Here is an 18,248-nt window from a genome sequence, read left to right on the forward strand (position 1 = left end):
GTAACTTAGAATATTTATATACATGAATGTGTATGTGTAAATGTATATGTACACGTATGTATAGCAACGACGGGGAGAAGGTTGACATAAGCTTTCTAGACCTCAGATTTTCTCATCTGTATGATGAAGTCTGTCTAGGTAACCTCCCACTATAATATTACAAGATTGTTATCTACTCTCAGTAAACTTAAGTTTTGTTCTATCAATGGTCTGGTATTTTGATAGTCTTCTAAAAATCATCTCTCCCTAGTAGGTTGCATTGCATTAAAACATAGTTCACAGGTATGATATACAATATTGTACTGTTTGGGGAATTACTGAATTTCATCAGTGAAGGTGTATCTATAAAAATGAAAATAGGATGATGCTGAACAAAGAAGTCAAATGTCATTTTACTTATGCTACCATTTCCATGCACTTAAATGGTTCCATATAAAGTAGAAAATACTTACTATAGTAAAAAACCAGTTAATGTAGAACCAAACCTGAAACTCGATTAACATAATATTTCTACAAACTTCACCTTATAAAGAAAAGTATATAAATTATTTTTTTAAAGTTCACTGATATTTTTAAAAAGTTTGTGTTAAGTTGTAAAATAATATGATCAGTTTACCTTCAACCCAATCTCTATAACATTTAATGCTCTAGAATAAGTGAGGTAATGTAAAACTTTGAGGTTTCTTCTGAATTATCAAAATTAAATTACACAATTATTAGCCATATATTTTTTTACAGGTATATGTAGATATTTATGATGTAGGTTACATAAAATGCTAATTAATACAGGTGTAAAAGTGGTATCATAAAAGATCAATCTGGTTGCTCTCAGTGAACTTCATTTTCCCTCTTTTCTCCAATTTTTATCTCAAGGACAGTCTTCCTTTCCCAGCCCACATTTAAGAGGGAGGAAAAAAAAGATTCAAAGAAATCCACAACCTGGGATTTTTTCTTTTTCAGGATGAAAGCCAGGACTAAGAGAAAGGGGAGAAGATAACTGGATTTGAGGGTTAAAAACTCCCTCAAATAGAAATGAGACCAAGAAACAAAATTTCCATCACGAGGACCAGGAGAAGGGGCAGGGATTCATAGGTCAAGTCATCTTCAAGTGCACCCCCTCCACCAACTCATCAGCTGAGACATCTCACCGCGGAGCCGCTGGGGGCACTTCTAAGCCATGAGGAAAGAGCTTTCTTGGGAACTCTGACACCTTGAATATAGATAGAGATTTGAAAAACTTTGTCCCCACACCATGACGGGGCTGAACAGATACGGTGGAGAATTCCTCCACGAGCCTGGCAGCAGTGGACTCCCCACCACTATTACAAATACCATGCACAGTGTTTCTTGATGTGCCAAAATCTACAACAATCAAAGAGAATGATATCATTAGCCTCCACTACCTACTAGCTCATTTTCTAGGGAAAACAAGAGCAACATACACTTCCAAGATAAAAATATACCTCGATTTATAAAAGTGTAGATTTGTGTCAATCTGTAAATAGTATACAAATATGTAGATAAGCATGTAAATTATGAGGTGCAATCCAAAATGAAGAAGAAATATACAACTACAGCATGGGGGCTTAAAGTACCCTCACAGATGTCCAAGAGAAGGGGAGAAAGCATACAGACCACTAAACCAAACATTCTATCCCCCACTGCACTAGCGTCTTAACTACAGCAACTGAGGAGACAACTGTCATCTGAGAAATCCATTTATATAAAAATGGAAAGCTTCTGAATTGACTGCCAGTTGATGGATTTCTTGTGTCTGGAATGGTTTCCTGCATTTTCACTAGCAACTGAGGTATAAACCTCATTGACTTTAGCACTAATCTTCTTCAAGGTAGAATTACAATTTCACTGTCTATTAAAAGCAATCATTTCCTGTAGTGATTAAACACAATATTAAGCAAATCTGATCTAATAAAGTCAGTCTGAGCTTAAAACTTGTATAACAATTTTTAGCAGGATTTTGAAGTCCTTGCTCCTTACAGCAATAAAACCTTCATATTTTTAGCAAATGCCATCAAAATGAACATGAAGATATTCTAGACAGTCATTGTGTGAAAGATGATTGGACTTATCTCAGCAGTATCCTATGAATTTTCCCACTTTAAAAAAAAAATTCCCTCCTACAGAATCACAATTATTTACCTCTGCATTCACTTTGAATAACTTATATATCTTAATAACAGTGTCCAGAGAAATATGCCAGTTATGAATGCCCAAAGACTACGTAAGTTTACAATAGTTGTTAAGTTAGTTGCAATGAAAGAAATTAAGATAATCATTTGACACAAATTTCTTTTATTACCATCAACAATTTCCACAATTCTTTATTCCACTTCAATGATCTACCTTCATCACATTACTTTTACAATCTTTTATTCTCCTTGGCAGGTTGACTCTTCTTCCTATTACTCTGATCATAGGAAACAGAATCTCTGTCTTTCATGGGTCTCATGAAGGGCAAATGCCCCATGTTCACCCTCTGAGTATTACCAATACAGTGTTAGAGATGAAACTACAATAACTGGTTTGAAGAATCCTGTAACACACTTGAAAAAAGAACCACCACTAGAAGTGCAGCAGACTTACTGACAAAAAGCAAAATGTACCAAGCAGCAAGAGGTAGAAATTCAATATTCATAGAAAATTCTGCTTCTGTTTCCAAGGGACTACAGAAGGGATGCCAGAAAGTACAAAGGCACAGATGGAGATTTTCACAGCAGAACTGTGTGAGGCAAGAATTCTTAAGTGAGGAAGTTGTTGGAGCATTTTCTCAAATTGACGTCTGTGTATGTTGTGCAGAGCATACGATAATGATGTGCGGTGATCATTCCCAGACTAGGACGTGCTAACCGTCACTAGGCAGTGTAGCATGGAAGTCAAGCTCATTGGTTCTGAACCTACATTGTTTATGAGTCCTTTCACCACATTTTAGCTAAATGACTTTGACCAAGTTGTTTAATTCTTCTGCGCCTCAATTTCCTCCTTTGTAAAGTGTTAACTACTACTAATAAAAAGTTATGTCTTTCAGGCATATTTTGAAGTTTAAATTATATGATATAGGTATAGTTAATACAACAAAAGCTGTTGTTACTATTATGTACTTAACATTAGACAATCAGTCTCATTTTAAGCATCGCGTCCAAAGGACTGATGTGGAGTGGGTGTGTGTGGGGGTGGGGCAAAGGTGTGTGTTTAAAATCCTGAACAGGAAATATGTTTGGTTTAAATTTTCTTTAATTAACATAGAATTTGCTTAATGTTGGGTTTTTTTTCACCTCCTCAAACTTCTTTAGACATAACAAAAACATCCACAAGACTAAAATGTCCATTTTCTTTTTAATTCATCATCTCTGTTTTACTAAAATGTTCTGGCTTTCTTTGTACTTTTATAGCTGACAGATTCTGCCTGGCTTACTAAGTCACCAAAAATACTTTGGATTGGTTGCTTGATTTTTTTTTTTTAATGGCTCAATTTTCCTATAACTATTACTCTAATCCATCCAACATGGGTCAGAATTTGTTCAGTTACTGACAAAATGGACACCTTCTTGGATCATCTTATTTGTCTAAATTAGGTTTAAGTGGTTATGCCTTCCTCAATAAATAGGTTTGACAAAAAGCAGGCTTCAATTCTGCTAACGTCTGGCATTTTCACTGAGGATGTAATTCTTTGTCTCTTCATCTATGCCTTAGTTTTGGGTAGCACTCCTCTTAGACTTCTCGTTGCAAATCTGAATACTTGAAGGAAACTAGGAGATTTTCATTACCACTACTAAATCAGTTAAGTTCTCATTATGACAATACAGAAATAATTATTTTGCCTACAATGATGGCTAAATAAATTCCTTGTATTATTATTGTCACATTTAGAGTTCATTTCTTTGATTTCCACAACATAATAAAAGTTTGAATAATATCCATATTTATTCATCTGGTATATGTCTTTCATTCTTTTTACCTAAAAAAAATTAGCTAGCTTGACTCATTCATTTATTCATACAATTCAAAAACTACTGAGTGCCTCCTAGGTACTGAGGACTTCATTACAAACTTTTTTTATTTTCCAGGGAGTAAATTTTAACACAAATACTTAGAAATTTAGGTACATTTTAGAAGGCAGTGGCTTTCCTTGGGTCATACAGCTGACACTTGAACAACACGGGTTTGAACTGAGCAAGTCCACTTACACGCAGATTTTTTTCCATGGTAAATACTACAGTACTACACAATCCATGGTTGGTTGGATCTGAGAGTGCAGAACGGCGGATATGGAGGGTGACTATAAGCCATACGTGGATTTTCGATTGTGCAGAGGGTTGGTGCCCCAACCCCTGCCTTGTTCAAGGGTTCACTGTATGCCAAATTATGAACTATTCCTACTTTGTTCCCTGAGTTGTTTCCTGAATCTTCAGATACATTTAATAGAATACTATAGTGATATTCTTAAAATGTCACATACCTTCATTGTAATATTCACAATCAAGTGCTAAAAGAAAAAAAGAAGAAATATTAGACTACATAAGAATCTGACCACTTACCTGAATACATGCAAAATGTGGTTTATAAATGACCAGGTGAAAGAACTCAGAATGACATCATTATTTGGGAATTTTCTCTGAGCAAAAAGGATTCTTTAAGAGTGATGTGTTATAATTCATTAAATTTCCTAAGATTATTTTATAGGTAGGCAGATATATCTGCCAATTTAGCAATGTCTACGGAGACTGTTAAAATCTTAAGCTGTTCTTCAGATGACTTACTATCTACACAAATAAATGAAAAGTTTAAAGAATCAAATCTGAAAGCAAATTCAAAATGATATTTTTTAAACTGTGTTTCTTACAATTGGAACAGTGGAACTTCACAGCCATAAGAGAAATGGACTCATAAACAATTTCTCCGAGACCGTATATAAATAATTTATAGTTCAAATGTTACAGTGATAGCAGTCAAACACAGAAGAGTCACCTCAAAGTTTTCTTTTATAAATCCTTTAGCTATACCACAATTTATCTGATTGTCAAAAGAGTAAAAAATTTACCCATCTTAAAGAAATTCTATTTCCATGAGTTCCATAGCATTAGTTCTATGGTAAGACATTGTGGATCTCTTTATGAGGTTCCCACCTAGGGACGATGCTCTGAGTACTCACAACAAACAGTAGATGATCTCCAGTGAACTGGTACCCCTTCCTGACAACACTTGTATGCGTACGCTGCGATGCTTGTGCATAAACATTCACAATCCCCACCCAGGTTACAGTTACATGTGTCTTCGTGACAATTTTTGGCAAAAGAAGTAACATCAATCTGAAAATGAAGTGAAAGATAAAGTAATTTCAAAAAGTACTATTACAATCGATTTAAATTCAATCTTCTAAAAGAAACTCACTGGGACAGTTTCAAAATTTGCTGTTCTCTGCCTAACACTGCCACCTAGAGTTCTCAGTATCTCAAATCTCTATTTTCCCAAAGGGGAAAGGAATTTATTAGACAAATGTAAGATCAAAGAACTAGCAAAACAGGGGACTAACAAACAAATATAATTTCAACATCTGCAATACAACAGATTCATATTTCGTAGAAGCTTCCAAATGTACTTTTACTTAGTTTTTAATAAGATCTTGAACTATTTTTTAAACTTCCATTGGGACCTAAAATTACTATGTCAGAAAGACATTTAGAAAGTTAAATTTCTAAATAAATTACATTCCATCTTGGAATGTGCTTCTAAAACCATTTTAAATGCACCACTGATAATACTTTTAAACTATACTTTGGGTTAAAGAGAAGAATGCTCATTTGGTGGCATGCTGTGAAAATACAATAAACATTTTTGGCCTTGATCAGTCATTTATGGCTTTGATGATGGACATAAAATAGATCATTACAAATATTGTGTAAAAATGTACACTGTCAAATAAGATGGAGTGAGGGAGAACATAAATCAACTAAATGTGTCAAGTGTACAGAAAAAACAAATTACCAAATTCGTCTTCCTAACAAGGATTTAGGTAGTACACCTGAAAAGCCAATGGGTAGCTAAATTATTTGTCCTGTTTGTCTCAATATTATACACACAGCAATATCTGTTTAAATTGGAAAGTTTAGTAAAACATTTATTTACCACATTGCTACAAGGAGCAAAAACATCGCTGTACAAAATGGAGCATTCCTTCTTGGCGTAAGGAAATTTGTTTTGATGTGCCTCGCAGGGTTTAAATGATTCACTTGGGGTTTCACACTGCGGAAAAAAAGTTCAGGGAGAAAAGAAAGCTTTTAAAGGGTGACTTCTGAAGCTGAAACTAGGGTAACCTAATCTGACTTCATTCATTACAACCACACCTAATATATTCTCACTCTTTTAGACGGTCTTTACCTAAAGCACCTGCGCTCGGCCAATTCAGTGTTAAGAGCATATATTATTGTTGACGGCAACTAAATTTACTACTAAAATCATGACAATATTAGAGAGTGAAGGTAAATGATGTTTAAATTTTCAAGTGCAGCTTGACATGACTAAAAAAAAATGACATAAACAAATTATTTCCCTTCCTTTAATTTTCACCTCTTTCATTTCTGTCACAAGCCATCCTCCGAGGGGTTGCACAGACTCAGGTGCCTACCGGCTCACCTCCCATACACTCAACAGTTTGATCTCTGCCTCTCCTAATCCACCTCCCTGAAACCTCCCTGGGAAAAGTCATCCTGGATCTCTTCGTTACCAAATACAAAGGCAACTTTTCAGTCTTCTCTCACTTGATCTTTCCCTGTCTTTGATGTTGTTGAATACTTTGCCCTTCTGACGCGTCTCTCGTGTTTTTGGTGGCACCATCTTCTGCTGGGTCTCCTCCTCATTCACTTGGATGCTCCTCCCTATCCCCGCCACCCTTGTTTTAAGGCTTCATCCTCAGATCTCCTTTTTTTTTTTCATTGTATACACTTCTCATGGCTTCAGCAACCTGAATATATCAGGAACTGCCAAATCCGTATTTTCAGTCCAGATCTCTTTTCTGAACCTCAAAACTTGGACATTTTCACATAAGTATCTCTGTCCTCCCTTCTCTCTCAAAACATCCTGAACTGTATTTATCTCTACACTGCTGTATCGTCCCCACTGTCCCCTACCACACACTCTCCTCTTTGCACTGCCTCAGCGTCTAACCAGTAAGCCAGGAAGGTAGGAGACTTTCTTCCCTTCTCCAAATTCATCCTTCCTTATACAGTCTTTCAACAAATGCTGTTGTTTCAAATCTTTGATGTCTCTCAAATTTGAGTAGTTTTCTAAATGTTCACTGACTTGACATTTCTAGCTAGATCATAAGGGCCTCTTACCTAGCTTAGGGCCCTTAGTCCAGATCACAGCACTCACAGCTTACAGCTCTTTATTTTGTGTTCCAGCCATTCCCTCCTTCAGACCTTCCCACCACAGCCATATTGAACTTCTTGAAATTCCTGTTAGGCACCATATTCACTCCAGTCCTCCTGACACCTTCCAAAGGGCTGCCCTCTGCTTTACTGTTAAACTCTTTCCCATCATCTTCACTGTTCTAGCTGCTATAAGTCTTGCAGGATTCAGCTCAATGGCACCTTCTCAGAACCTTCCTCTGACCATCGCGAACTCCATGCTGTATACACCTCTATCAACGCACCTGTCTCATATATTCATTGTTAATTTTTCTACCTCATCTACTAACATAGACTTTAAATTCCTTTAAACACAGGCAGTGGCTGTGTTTTAATCATATTGTTTGTTGACAAATCCTGGAAAATACTGAGTGCTAAATAGAACTTACTGAATGAAAAAAAGTATTTGATTTTCAGCTTTGTCCATTAGGTATAGGTAAGAATATGTGTTATAGTAAGTCTAAAATTCTTTGATTGGTCCAAATATTTAAGTATTATTACAAGTTAGTTATTCTTTAATACATTTTATATTTTTAAAAAAACCCTTTATACTCTCCAACTTACATCACATTACTTAAATTTTACTGAATTGAGTGGATGCTTAACCCCAATCCCTTTTCAGTTTTTTGAAGAGATTGAGATATGTTAGTAAATTAGGCAAGGTAGTAAAGCAGCTGATCAAATAGTAACCAATGAGGAAATTGTAGCAGCAGACCCTCCTTTCAGTTAGAAAGAAAAATAGGCTAAAAAAGGTAGAAGAAAAGAGTACAACAAATTTCCAATTTGACTGTTTTCTGAGTTAGTTCAGCATTTCTCAGTGTCCCATGGAAAACCCTACTTCCTTGAGAACCAAGACATACAAACCTAAGTTCTGTGTCAGTAAGTTTGGGAATCCCTTCAAACATATCCCTCTCTCGGAATGCCTCAAGAAATCCTCCAAAAATGAAATATGTCTGACTTAATTCATTCAAACCGCTCCAAAAGGTAGTTGGCCACAAATCCACTTCTTATCCCTACCCACCCCACACAGCCTGGAAAACAAATGCTAAGAAATTCTGCCTTCATTTATTCATTACCTCAAGTTGACAAAAATTACATCATTAGAAATGCAAATACATTTGAAAAGCATTTTGCTGTAAGAGGAAGAGCATGAGATTAGAATTTGTGAATTTGAAAGTCACCCCTGCTGCTTACTGGTTATACAATGTTAGAGAAATCATTTAACCTTCCTGAGTCTCAATTTCTTTGCCTATTATATGGACACAATATCTTTTACATTACAAGATTGTCACAAGAACTATGAGAAATTAAATGTGAAAGCAGTTTGTCAACTATGAATTACTGTACAAATACTGCACAAAACACTGTTACTTAAATAAATCTTCCTGAGGAATAAAATGTTTTAGTGAATAAATACACCAAAAAACATTTGTTTAGTTCTAAAACGCATCTATTTCACTTACCTGTCCTAGTGCCCAACTATCTCCAAATACCTGGGCATTCCTTACTTCTAAGTTATTGGATGTGGTCATATCATTTGAAGTACATTTGTCAAAGTTTCCACATAATCCTGATAATTTGTTCTAAAGTGAAAGAAAATTACCATGAAATATTCTATATTCACTTCCACGCTTAAGGACTAGTATTCACTAAAATTTTCAAGAGATTTAAAATAGGTATTTTAAGAATTTCTACAATAACCACTTAAAATATGTCTCAAGAAGGTGGAATTTCATATCTATTTAATTATATTTAACAGCTATTTAGATTCTCAAAAATATTTTACCATCCCCTAAATTTTATCTGTCCACACTTACCAATGTCTTAGAATTGGCAACTAATAATATAAATAACTTGGAAAACTATAATATAAACACTACAGTATATATATATTTGTGTATATATATGTATATATATGTGTGTGTCTATAGCCATATGTGTATATATAGTATGTATTTATACACATATATTTTAATGATGAAAGAGCACCTCTTGATATGTTTAACACCGTTTTGTGACACTACAAATTTTGAAACAATAGAAATAATTTTTCTTTCTCTAGGTAATACTTTGAAAAGCCAAAACTTTCAAAACATAACTTTTAAAGAAAAAGTTAACTTTATATTCATATATCATGCCACCATGAGGCACAATAAATGAAAATTTACCTGATTTTTATAAAGTTTGTTGTGAGTTGTACAATGGTTACTACAAGTGCAATATGAATTATTCACGTCAACAATATTCACTGCATTTCCTCAAATAACGTGACAAACTTTACTGTTGGGAAGGAGACAGACTAAGAGTTCAGAGAAGAATGATCTTCCAGAAACAATGAAAACCCTCCTTAAAACTTTGAAATTAAACAAGCTAAACTTTCTTTTCATGTATATTTTTTACTGAAGTATAGTCAGTTATAATGTGTCAATTTCTGGTGTACAGCATAATGTTCCAGTCATATATATATGCTGCCCTTAGTTAACGGTAAAGTAGACTGCCTGTGTCTCCAGCAAAGCTGACAATAACCCTGACATTGCAAGTGCCACAGCCACTGCTTTCTATGGTGCCTCTGCTCCAGAAGCTACAATATCTGTTCAAAGACAGTGGCCTCTTCAAAGACAGTTGGTCACCCCAAAATTTAAGGCAGCAGTAAAAGTAAGGGGAGATGTAGAAGAATAAATGGTCAATTTGTTTCCAAAAAGTAGGGAAGGGAGGATAAACAATGGAAAATGGCAGAAAATGTAGTTGAAGTTTTTTCATCTTCATCAAAGAAATGCAAGATGCCAGCAAACACTGAGGAATAGACTTTTGGGCTTTATTTTGCTTAGGGTTGAAAGAAAATGACCAATATACAATCTTTTCTTAAATTTATAACATTAATTTTTTTAAAAAATATGTATATTTTCCATGGTTTTACCAGAATTTGTTATTATTCCCATTTTCTCTAAGTTGCCACAGACTATATTCATGAGTCTCAATTTCAATTCCAGATACACCGGATTTTTAAAAATATTTCAATGTTTCAAAACCAACATCAACATATAAATTTAAAACATTTAGTAAAAATTTAAATATCTAAATAATAAAAATATTTTAAAATATTTATTACAATATTTAATAGTAAACAATAATTACAACAATTTAAAATATAAATTACCAAAAACTGTAAACAACCCAGATTGAATCTTCAACCATTAATGTCTATAACAAATTAGTACCTCCATACGACAGAACACTACTCAGCAGTATACAGGTACAAACAATGAATTCATTCAGCAATATGGATGTGTCTTGAATAAATTTGCCAAGTCAAAGAAGACAGACCCAAAAGGCTATATATTGCATGGTTTCATTTCTACTGTGTCCAGAAAAGGCAAAACTATACAGATGGGAAATAGATCAGTGGTTACCAAGGGTGAGGGGTTAGAAGTAGGAATTGACAAAAAAAAGGGGCAACACGGGAGAAATTTGGGAGTTGGTGGACCTATTCTACATAGAACTCTGGTGGTGGGTACACAATTCCATGCATTTGTTAAAATCTATAGAACTATAGACCATAAAAGTAAATTATTTTACATTTTAAAAGAATTTACTTATGAAAACTTAAAAAAAAATCCAGAATGTGAAGGAAAAGGTGGAATGCAAATTGTAATAAAATAATTTAACTGTCAAATATATCACATAACCACGCTGCAGGGTGGGAGAGGGGGAAGAAGTTGACCTACGTAACTTTGGAAAACTGGATACTATAAGGCTGAAGTCAAAAAGAACCGCACACAACGCCGTACTCCAGTTGGTAACATTGCTCTTCTCTAAGGTATGGATTAGTAATTCTGAAATTATAACGTACTTCTTAAAAAAAAACAGCAGTTGTTTTATTTCTGTAAAACATCAAAAAGTCAATGCAATTTCATTTTTTGCATCTCATTTGGGCTGACCTACCAAGTAGGTTGACTTACCTTCCACCGTGGTCCAACTTTGATATGGATGGTTGTCTTCATATCCCAAAGAACAGTGATATCTTTCTCTGGAAAGTATACTACCATGTAGTATCCTGCTTTCCAAAGCTGGTACGTAGGTTTATTTTCCAGAAAAAAACCTGATCGTTTCTTCAAAAAAAAAATAATAATAAAGAAAGAAAAAAATGAATTGCCTGTTTTCTAACCAAAATGTGAATATTAAGTTAATATTCACCAATAAGTATTTTTGCTTGGCCCTGTCTTTCCTAAATTCTATAGTGAAAGACAAAACAAATGTATAAAATAGGAAAAAACATAAAGTTGGTAACAAGACATAAACTGGTAGATAAGCTCAACATGGATTAATGAGCAAAGGAAAAAGATATTTCAATTATAGAGAAGAGCACAAACAAGGGCAGGACACATTAGGGGAGATAACCTGCCGACTTAGCAATGCTGTACTGATGGTGAATAAATATGACTGAATACTAAAAATGGATGACTTTACCTATGTAATTGAAAAACAAAAGCACAGTGTGTGTGTGTGTGTATGTGTGTGTGTGTGTGTCTGTATCTGTGTGTGTGTCTGTGTCTGTGTCTGTGTGTGCAGAAAGAGAGAGGTGGAGGGGAGGAGATGAATTTTCATCAAAAGGACTTAGGAAGGCTTCTTGCAAGAAGTGGGACATATACTGCTGATTTTTAAGAGGCCATACATAGGAGGATATAGAGGGCTAAAAATGAGTGTGGGGGGGGAAATCATTCCTAGCGGAAGGAATCACTTGAACAGAGGCTTAGGGGCAAGAAAGTTTGAGATTTGTTCAGGACTAAGGAGAGCACCAAAGGGCTGGGGCATGGATTCCACGACAAGCAGACTGAGACCTTCTGCCATCAAGTTACCCATCATAGTCAATGACTGTTATTCACATGCGAAACGTACTCAGTAAAGGTTTTTGAATAGGAAAGTGACAGACTATGTTTCTATTTTAAAAGAAGATAATGTATGTGCTAGGAAGAATAATAGTAGGGAAAACTAAAGGTGGAACCCACTGGGAAAATTTAGAGTATCTTTAACCTAAAATGACACCATGTAATGTCTTTAGGAGCAAGGGCTCTACCCTGTTCTACCCCAGTTGAACCTGATGTTGAAATTAGCTCATATACCAACTTTGAAAATACATGCTTAAGTCAAAAGTAAGTAAAACAAACATGACCAGAAGCAAAATAAAAATTGGGAAGGAGGTACAAAATCCTTTGGTTATTTTTCTCCCCCGAGTAATAACAAAAGGATAGTTTGGAAACACCATACTATAGTGGACATTTTTATGAATCTTTCATAGGGCAAATTAAATAGTCAGTCATGTCCATAAGGAATTTTCAATCTCCAAGCTCAAGGTCATGCTTACAAGTGCTCAGCGTATTATACAGGAGAGTATATATTGTTACGGGACTCTGCCTAAACTCATTTCCTCCCAGTCCCAAGTGCCAAGATGGAGTTATGGGGCAAGGCCCCTGGTACCTGCAAGGGTCTGCCCTCAACCTAGGAGTATCCTAGTGCCCGAGTGAGTGAGGCATTAAATAATAATAATAAAAAAAAACCACTGTGGTGGCTCAAGAGAGACTGCAAACCAAAGGAAAACAATGTTCCCTTTTTTGAACAAGGGGCTCCACGTTTTCATTTTTCGCTAGGTCCATAAAATGTGTAGCCTGCCAGGCCCCACATCACTGTCTGCCACAGGAACTACTTTTATTATTTTGATTACACTTCTCAGGACCTTTCTATTACCTGATTTGTCTTTGGCTTTATTATCTGTCTCCACCCTCCACGTGAATGTTAGCTCCTAGAAAGCTGCACTTTGTCAAGTTTACGGCAGTAACATCACCTTCTAGATAAAGGGTGACTCACATATTTTTAACCCCTTCCTGCATTGCTCACGGGTCTCAGCTTCCAGCCTGAACAGCAATAATCAAAGAAGCAAAGTGAAATATTTGCGGCTTATGGCTCCTTTTCCATCCACGAAACACTTTTTTCATGTGTTTTCCTACTAAACTTCCCTCACACTGGTTGACATATCATTGCAACATAAAATAAATTTTTGGAGAAGGCAGCTTATTATTGGAATTCCTTCAGGTTGTTTTGGTATCAATTATTCTGATGTGAAAGAAAATCTATTTGCATGTAGAGCTAAATCCTTCATTTTTATTAGACAGGGCAGTTTGCTACAAGAGAAACAATCCTCTTTGGTTCAAAGGAGATACTGTATCCCTCCCTTTCTTTTCAGATTACGAAGTAAAGATGCTTCTCCTTATAAGGGCAAGGTATTATGAATCGCCCAAAACAGAGACCCCCACCGCAGAGGAGAAATATAGCACTTTTAACAAACTCAGGTGATGTTAGATAAGTTATAAAACTGGAGAATTAAAACTTTTAAAATGCAGCGTAAACAAATTTATAAAATGTTTATATCCTACATATTTGATAAAATTAGAATTGTACATGTATTGAAAAAAAATAACAGATTTTATTTTCCTTTCCCCTGAATGAGCAATCTATCTGCCATAAAATAAATGGTATTTATTTTCACTTTTGATGCTCAAGAAAAATTATTAGTTGGGGATTTTTCAGAGTCAAACTATTTTTATGATTTTTTTTTCTTCATCTTACTTCATACTTCACAACTGATATGAAGGAGATTTATCAACACCTACATTCAGGTGAAAATTGGGAGATGAAAGTTACACCGAGCTGTCATTACCACTTCAAAATATGTGTCAAACAGTCTTCATAAGAGCATTTACTATTTTCTCTCCAAGTTTTCTCTTTTTTAACACATCCTTTTTCTTAGAGAGAACCTTCACTTATAAATGGATATCCAGCTGATGGCTACCCCAAACTACAGTGATTACTTCAAAAAGATGTCAACGTGACTTGCAGAAACTCTATTTTGTTCAAAGCTTGAGTGCTGCCTGGTTGGTCTCAACACTTCTGAGACATGAGCTGTGATCTATGGTGCTGATGCTCAAACCTTCATGTGCAGAAGAATTTGGGGTACCACGAAAATATTGACTGTCAACTTCAGCCATTCTAATTCCTGAGGTGGAGAAAAGGAACCAGCTCTTCAAGTAAATATTCTAGATGATTTTAATGCAGAAGTTTTGCAGATCAAACTGAGAGGTAGTATTCTAAAAACTCAAGGAGAGGCCACTTATTAAAGGCCATCTGTTAGATCATGTTACTTAATTCCAAAATTTCTTCTTCACAAAATGCGTTCAGATATCTTACTCCATGGTCTGGAACCAGCCTCCTCCTTGTCTACTGTCCTTGTCCCCAAGCTTCCTGTGTTAAAGTCAATCTGGACACTCCTCCCTCCTCTATCCCCACATCATTCAACCAAACTCAACTGCTTGCAGGTCTCCAGCATGCCATTTTATCATCCAGCTCTGGTCCCTTTAACAGAACTGCTCATCTGTATTGACTGCCTTTCTGCTCTCTCTCCAAGTGGCTACTACCTACTTGTCTTTTCAGATTCAGTTCAAATCATTTCATCCAAAGCCTTTCTTCTAAGCCTTCAAAATAAGGAGGGTTAAGGAGAGGAGGAGAGCCATTTCTTGAAATTTCATTGTTTCATCTAATCCTCATATGAGCTTAAGAAGTACATTCCATAATCATCCCAATATACAAATGGGAAAGCTGCAGCTTGGAGGGGTTAAGTAAAGTTGCCCAAAGTGACATGGTTAGCAAGTGGTAGAGCAGGGGTTCTAAGTGAGTACTAAATCTCTGCTCTTCACGACTACCCTGAGCATCAAGGCTGGCTCGGGTCTTCTTCTTAGGGGTTCTCCTGACCTCCTACACACCCTCCTACCAGAGCACGTCACACTGCACAGCCTCACTGACCTGGGTGTGTCCTTCACCTGAGTATACGTTCCTTAAAGACAAGCACAGCATTTTTTCCACTGTTGTAGACCCAATAGCCAACACATATTTTGGTACAAAGTAGATATTATAAATAAATGAATGAATCATTGAATGAGTAAAGGAAATGTATTCATTCGTTCAAACTGGGCAGGCTCCAAGGATACCAGAACGAACAAAGACAACAGTGGTCTTGATTCTCACAGAACTCATAGGCAGATGGAGAAGACAGACAACCACATAAGCAATGTCACCAAAGTATGATGCATATCCCGTCAGAAAGGTTGAGGGTATGAGGAAGAGCTCCCTCAAGGAGTTAAGATAAGACTTGTAGGAATACGTGGAGCAGGCAGTCATGAAGAACTAAAGGTGAGAGAAATAACAGCATTTAAAGAACCAATACCATCTCCAGCTTCTGGAATGTGGGCTTAGGGGAGAAAGTAATGAGACGTGTGGCAGGAGGGGTGGCAATGGCCAGACTGGTGAGGTCTTGGAAGGCCAATGAGCAGACACTTGAGAGTTTTGAAGCACTACAGTGACAGGAGACTAGATCTCCATTTTAGAAAGACCACCGTTGCTTTGGTGCAGCAGGTTGGATCAGAGGGGAGAAACTAAGACTGGAAGCCAGGAGTCTAGTGTGGAGGATGTGGAAGTACTCCAGGTAACAGGTGACAGTGGCTACGGACAGAATGACGACCATGGGAATGAAGAAAAGGGGAGAGAATTGTCATGTGGAGAAGTGAAATGCAAACAAAAGAGACAAGTGAAGTATGATTTACTGAAGCCACATAAAATGACAAAGAAAAAAAATCTAAATCTAGTAACCACTTATAGAGAAAAGTAGCCCAAATTGCTTCTATTTTATTTTCAGTATTCTCAGGACAAGTTAAAATGATTTTAAAAGAACCAATTCACTAACCTGTTTGTAAGGAGTATCATTCAGATAAATTTCAGTGTCCCCAACTGAAATCAAAACACTTTTAGAGCAAACAATACCATTGTCAAAGCATTTCTTGTTCTGAGCAATGACAGATACATCTGAATCATCTGGACTCTGAAATGTCAAAAATATTATGTTAATACAAATATATGCTATATATATATATACTATTTTTTGTTAACAAATCTTAAAGAAGGCCAAGATTTACAATGAATTGTGTTGAAATTGAAATACAACTTACCTCTAAAATAAAAATCATTTTGATCTAATAATGTGAAGAATTTAGTAAAAATATACCAAGATAACTCCATCCTTAAACATTTATCTATAGTATCTTCTGTTAAAATGTTCCAACAAAGCTTTTTTTCCATTTTATAATGGTAGCTCGAATTTATCAACCAGTTTCTTTCCATCAAATACCCAACAAGACAGGTCACTTAGGGGAATTTTAAAAGAAATATTTGCATTTTAGACAACATCTTTCATTTTATTTTAAATCATTTTCCAGCTAAATAATTATCTGCCTCAAGATAAAACTGAAATAAATTAAAAACTTCGGTACCATGTTAGTAAATAATATAATGCATATCATTTGAGGGTTTCTTTTGAACTTTACCTACATTGTCTCATTTAATTCTTATGATAATTCTTGAATTATGTATTATCTCCATTTTACAGATCAAAAAACAGAGGTTAAGAAGGATTAAATGATTGTCCAAGGTCATTTAGCTAAATAAGGGCAGAGACAGAGTTCAAAACCCTTTTTTTTAATGCCATTTGTAGAGAAATTAGGAAGGGTCTAGTGATGGTTGAGGAGAAAAATCAATTGTAGGTTATAGGAAATCCTTAGTTTCAGAGAATATTATTTAGTCCCACACTCTAATTGGAGCCTGCTCACCTGTCACCTCAACCTCACCTTCCTTCAGCCACCCCCTCTCCATCCGCTAAGAACTCGCTCTTGAGTCAGGGTTTCTCATTTGTATCCCAGTTTTATAGATAGGTTTCAATACTTCTATAGACCCTGGAAGTTCACTGTAAAATGTTGTTTTTGAGTATCTGCATTTTTCTTGGAAGAAAGTCCATGGTTTTCATCAAAGTCTTGAAGTGGCTCTTATCCCCCACAAAAGTTAAAGCCACACTGCTCTACGAGTCCTCCACTAACTTATGGAAGGTGGGAGTTTCATCAGAAGGAAAGTGACAACTCTCTTCGGACTCAAATTGCAGTTTTCAAAGGCTCACACACATTTCCTGAATTCTTTTTATTTTTTACACATGTGGGTCAGTGTTTATTTTCAAAGTGAGAAAAGCCTTTAAAATGTTTGGAAATCAAATAGGTCTTGATGTAAATTCTCCATACTTAGTTTTTTATATCACCAACAATATGAACACTAGCTCAATATATATTTCTTGCTTTGGCCAAATTCTTCCTGTCTTATTAGTAATTACTATAGCACAGTGCCTAGAGGATGGGTTTTCAGTGAATGCTGTTGACAGAGTAATTAATGTGTCCCTCTGTGACCCAATTTTCCTTACGTCACAGGAACCGAGAGCTTTTGCTTCTTATTAAACAATTCTTGTGCAAAGCATTGCCTAAATTTTGAAAAGGAGAATAATAAGGGTCATTAAGATGATTATGGCATTGTACTACTCAAAAAAATAATGCCACACTTTCCTGCCTTTATGAACAATTTTCAAAGAAGAAAAAAACACATAATTCAGGGTTCTGTTTTGGTCTTCCTCTTGGGAAGAGTTATTTAGATTTAGGGATGTAAAAAGCTGGCTGAAAGCATTTCTATTGCCATTACATTTATATTACTATTAATTAAAGTGCCTCAATGTTAGCTTTATTCTTTATATTAACTCAGAAATGCCAAGACATATTCTATATTGTATGGCCTGCCTGGTAATATCATGTTATGCTGACAGCAACTTGAAACAATATCAATTCCTAAGAGTCGGGTTTCTCCAATTTCCATTTCTAATGTATTTCAATTTAATATCAGGTTTGGAGATAA

General features: G+C 35.6%; 1 protein-coding gene across 3 annotated transcripts in view; it reads right to left on the reverse strand.

Annotated features, from left to right (window-relative positions):
• Positions 1 to 18,248, reverse strand: part of OTOGL (otogelin like) — a 194,826-nt gene that overhangs the window by 45,854 nt on the left and 130,724 nt on the right. For all 3 annotated transcript variants that reach the window (XM_074375352.1, XM_074375353.1, XM_045519426.2), the window contains 6 exons: positions 16,213 to 16,347; positions 11,384 to 11,533; positions 8,888 to 9,007; positions 6,145 to 6,261; positions 5,171 to 5,327; positions 4,478 to 4,504 (listed from right to left, as the gene is read on the reverse strand). In XM_074375352.1, the coding sequence (XP_074231453.1) occupies positions 4,478 to 4,504; positions 5,171 to 5,327; positions 6,145 to 6,261; positions 8,888 to 9,007; positions 11,384 to 11,533; positions 16,213 to 16,347 (706 nt within the window). The remainder of the gene's footprint in view (positions 1 to 4,477; positions 4,505 to 5,170; positions 5,328 to 6,144; positions 6,262 to 8,887; positions 9,008 to 11,383; positions 11,534 to 16,212; positions 16,348 to 18,248) is intronic.

This window comes from Camelus bactrianus, chromosome 12 (genome assembly GCF_048773025.1).
Source record: "Camelus bactrianus isolate YW-2024 breed Bactrian camel chromosome 12, ASM4877302v1, whole genome shotgun sequence".
NCBI lineage: Eukaryota > Metazoa > Chordata > Mammalia > Artiodactyla > Camelidae > Camelus > Camelus bactrianus.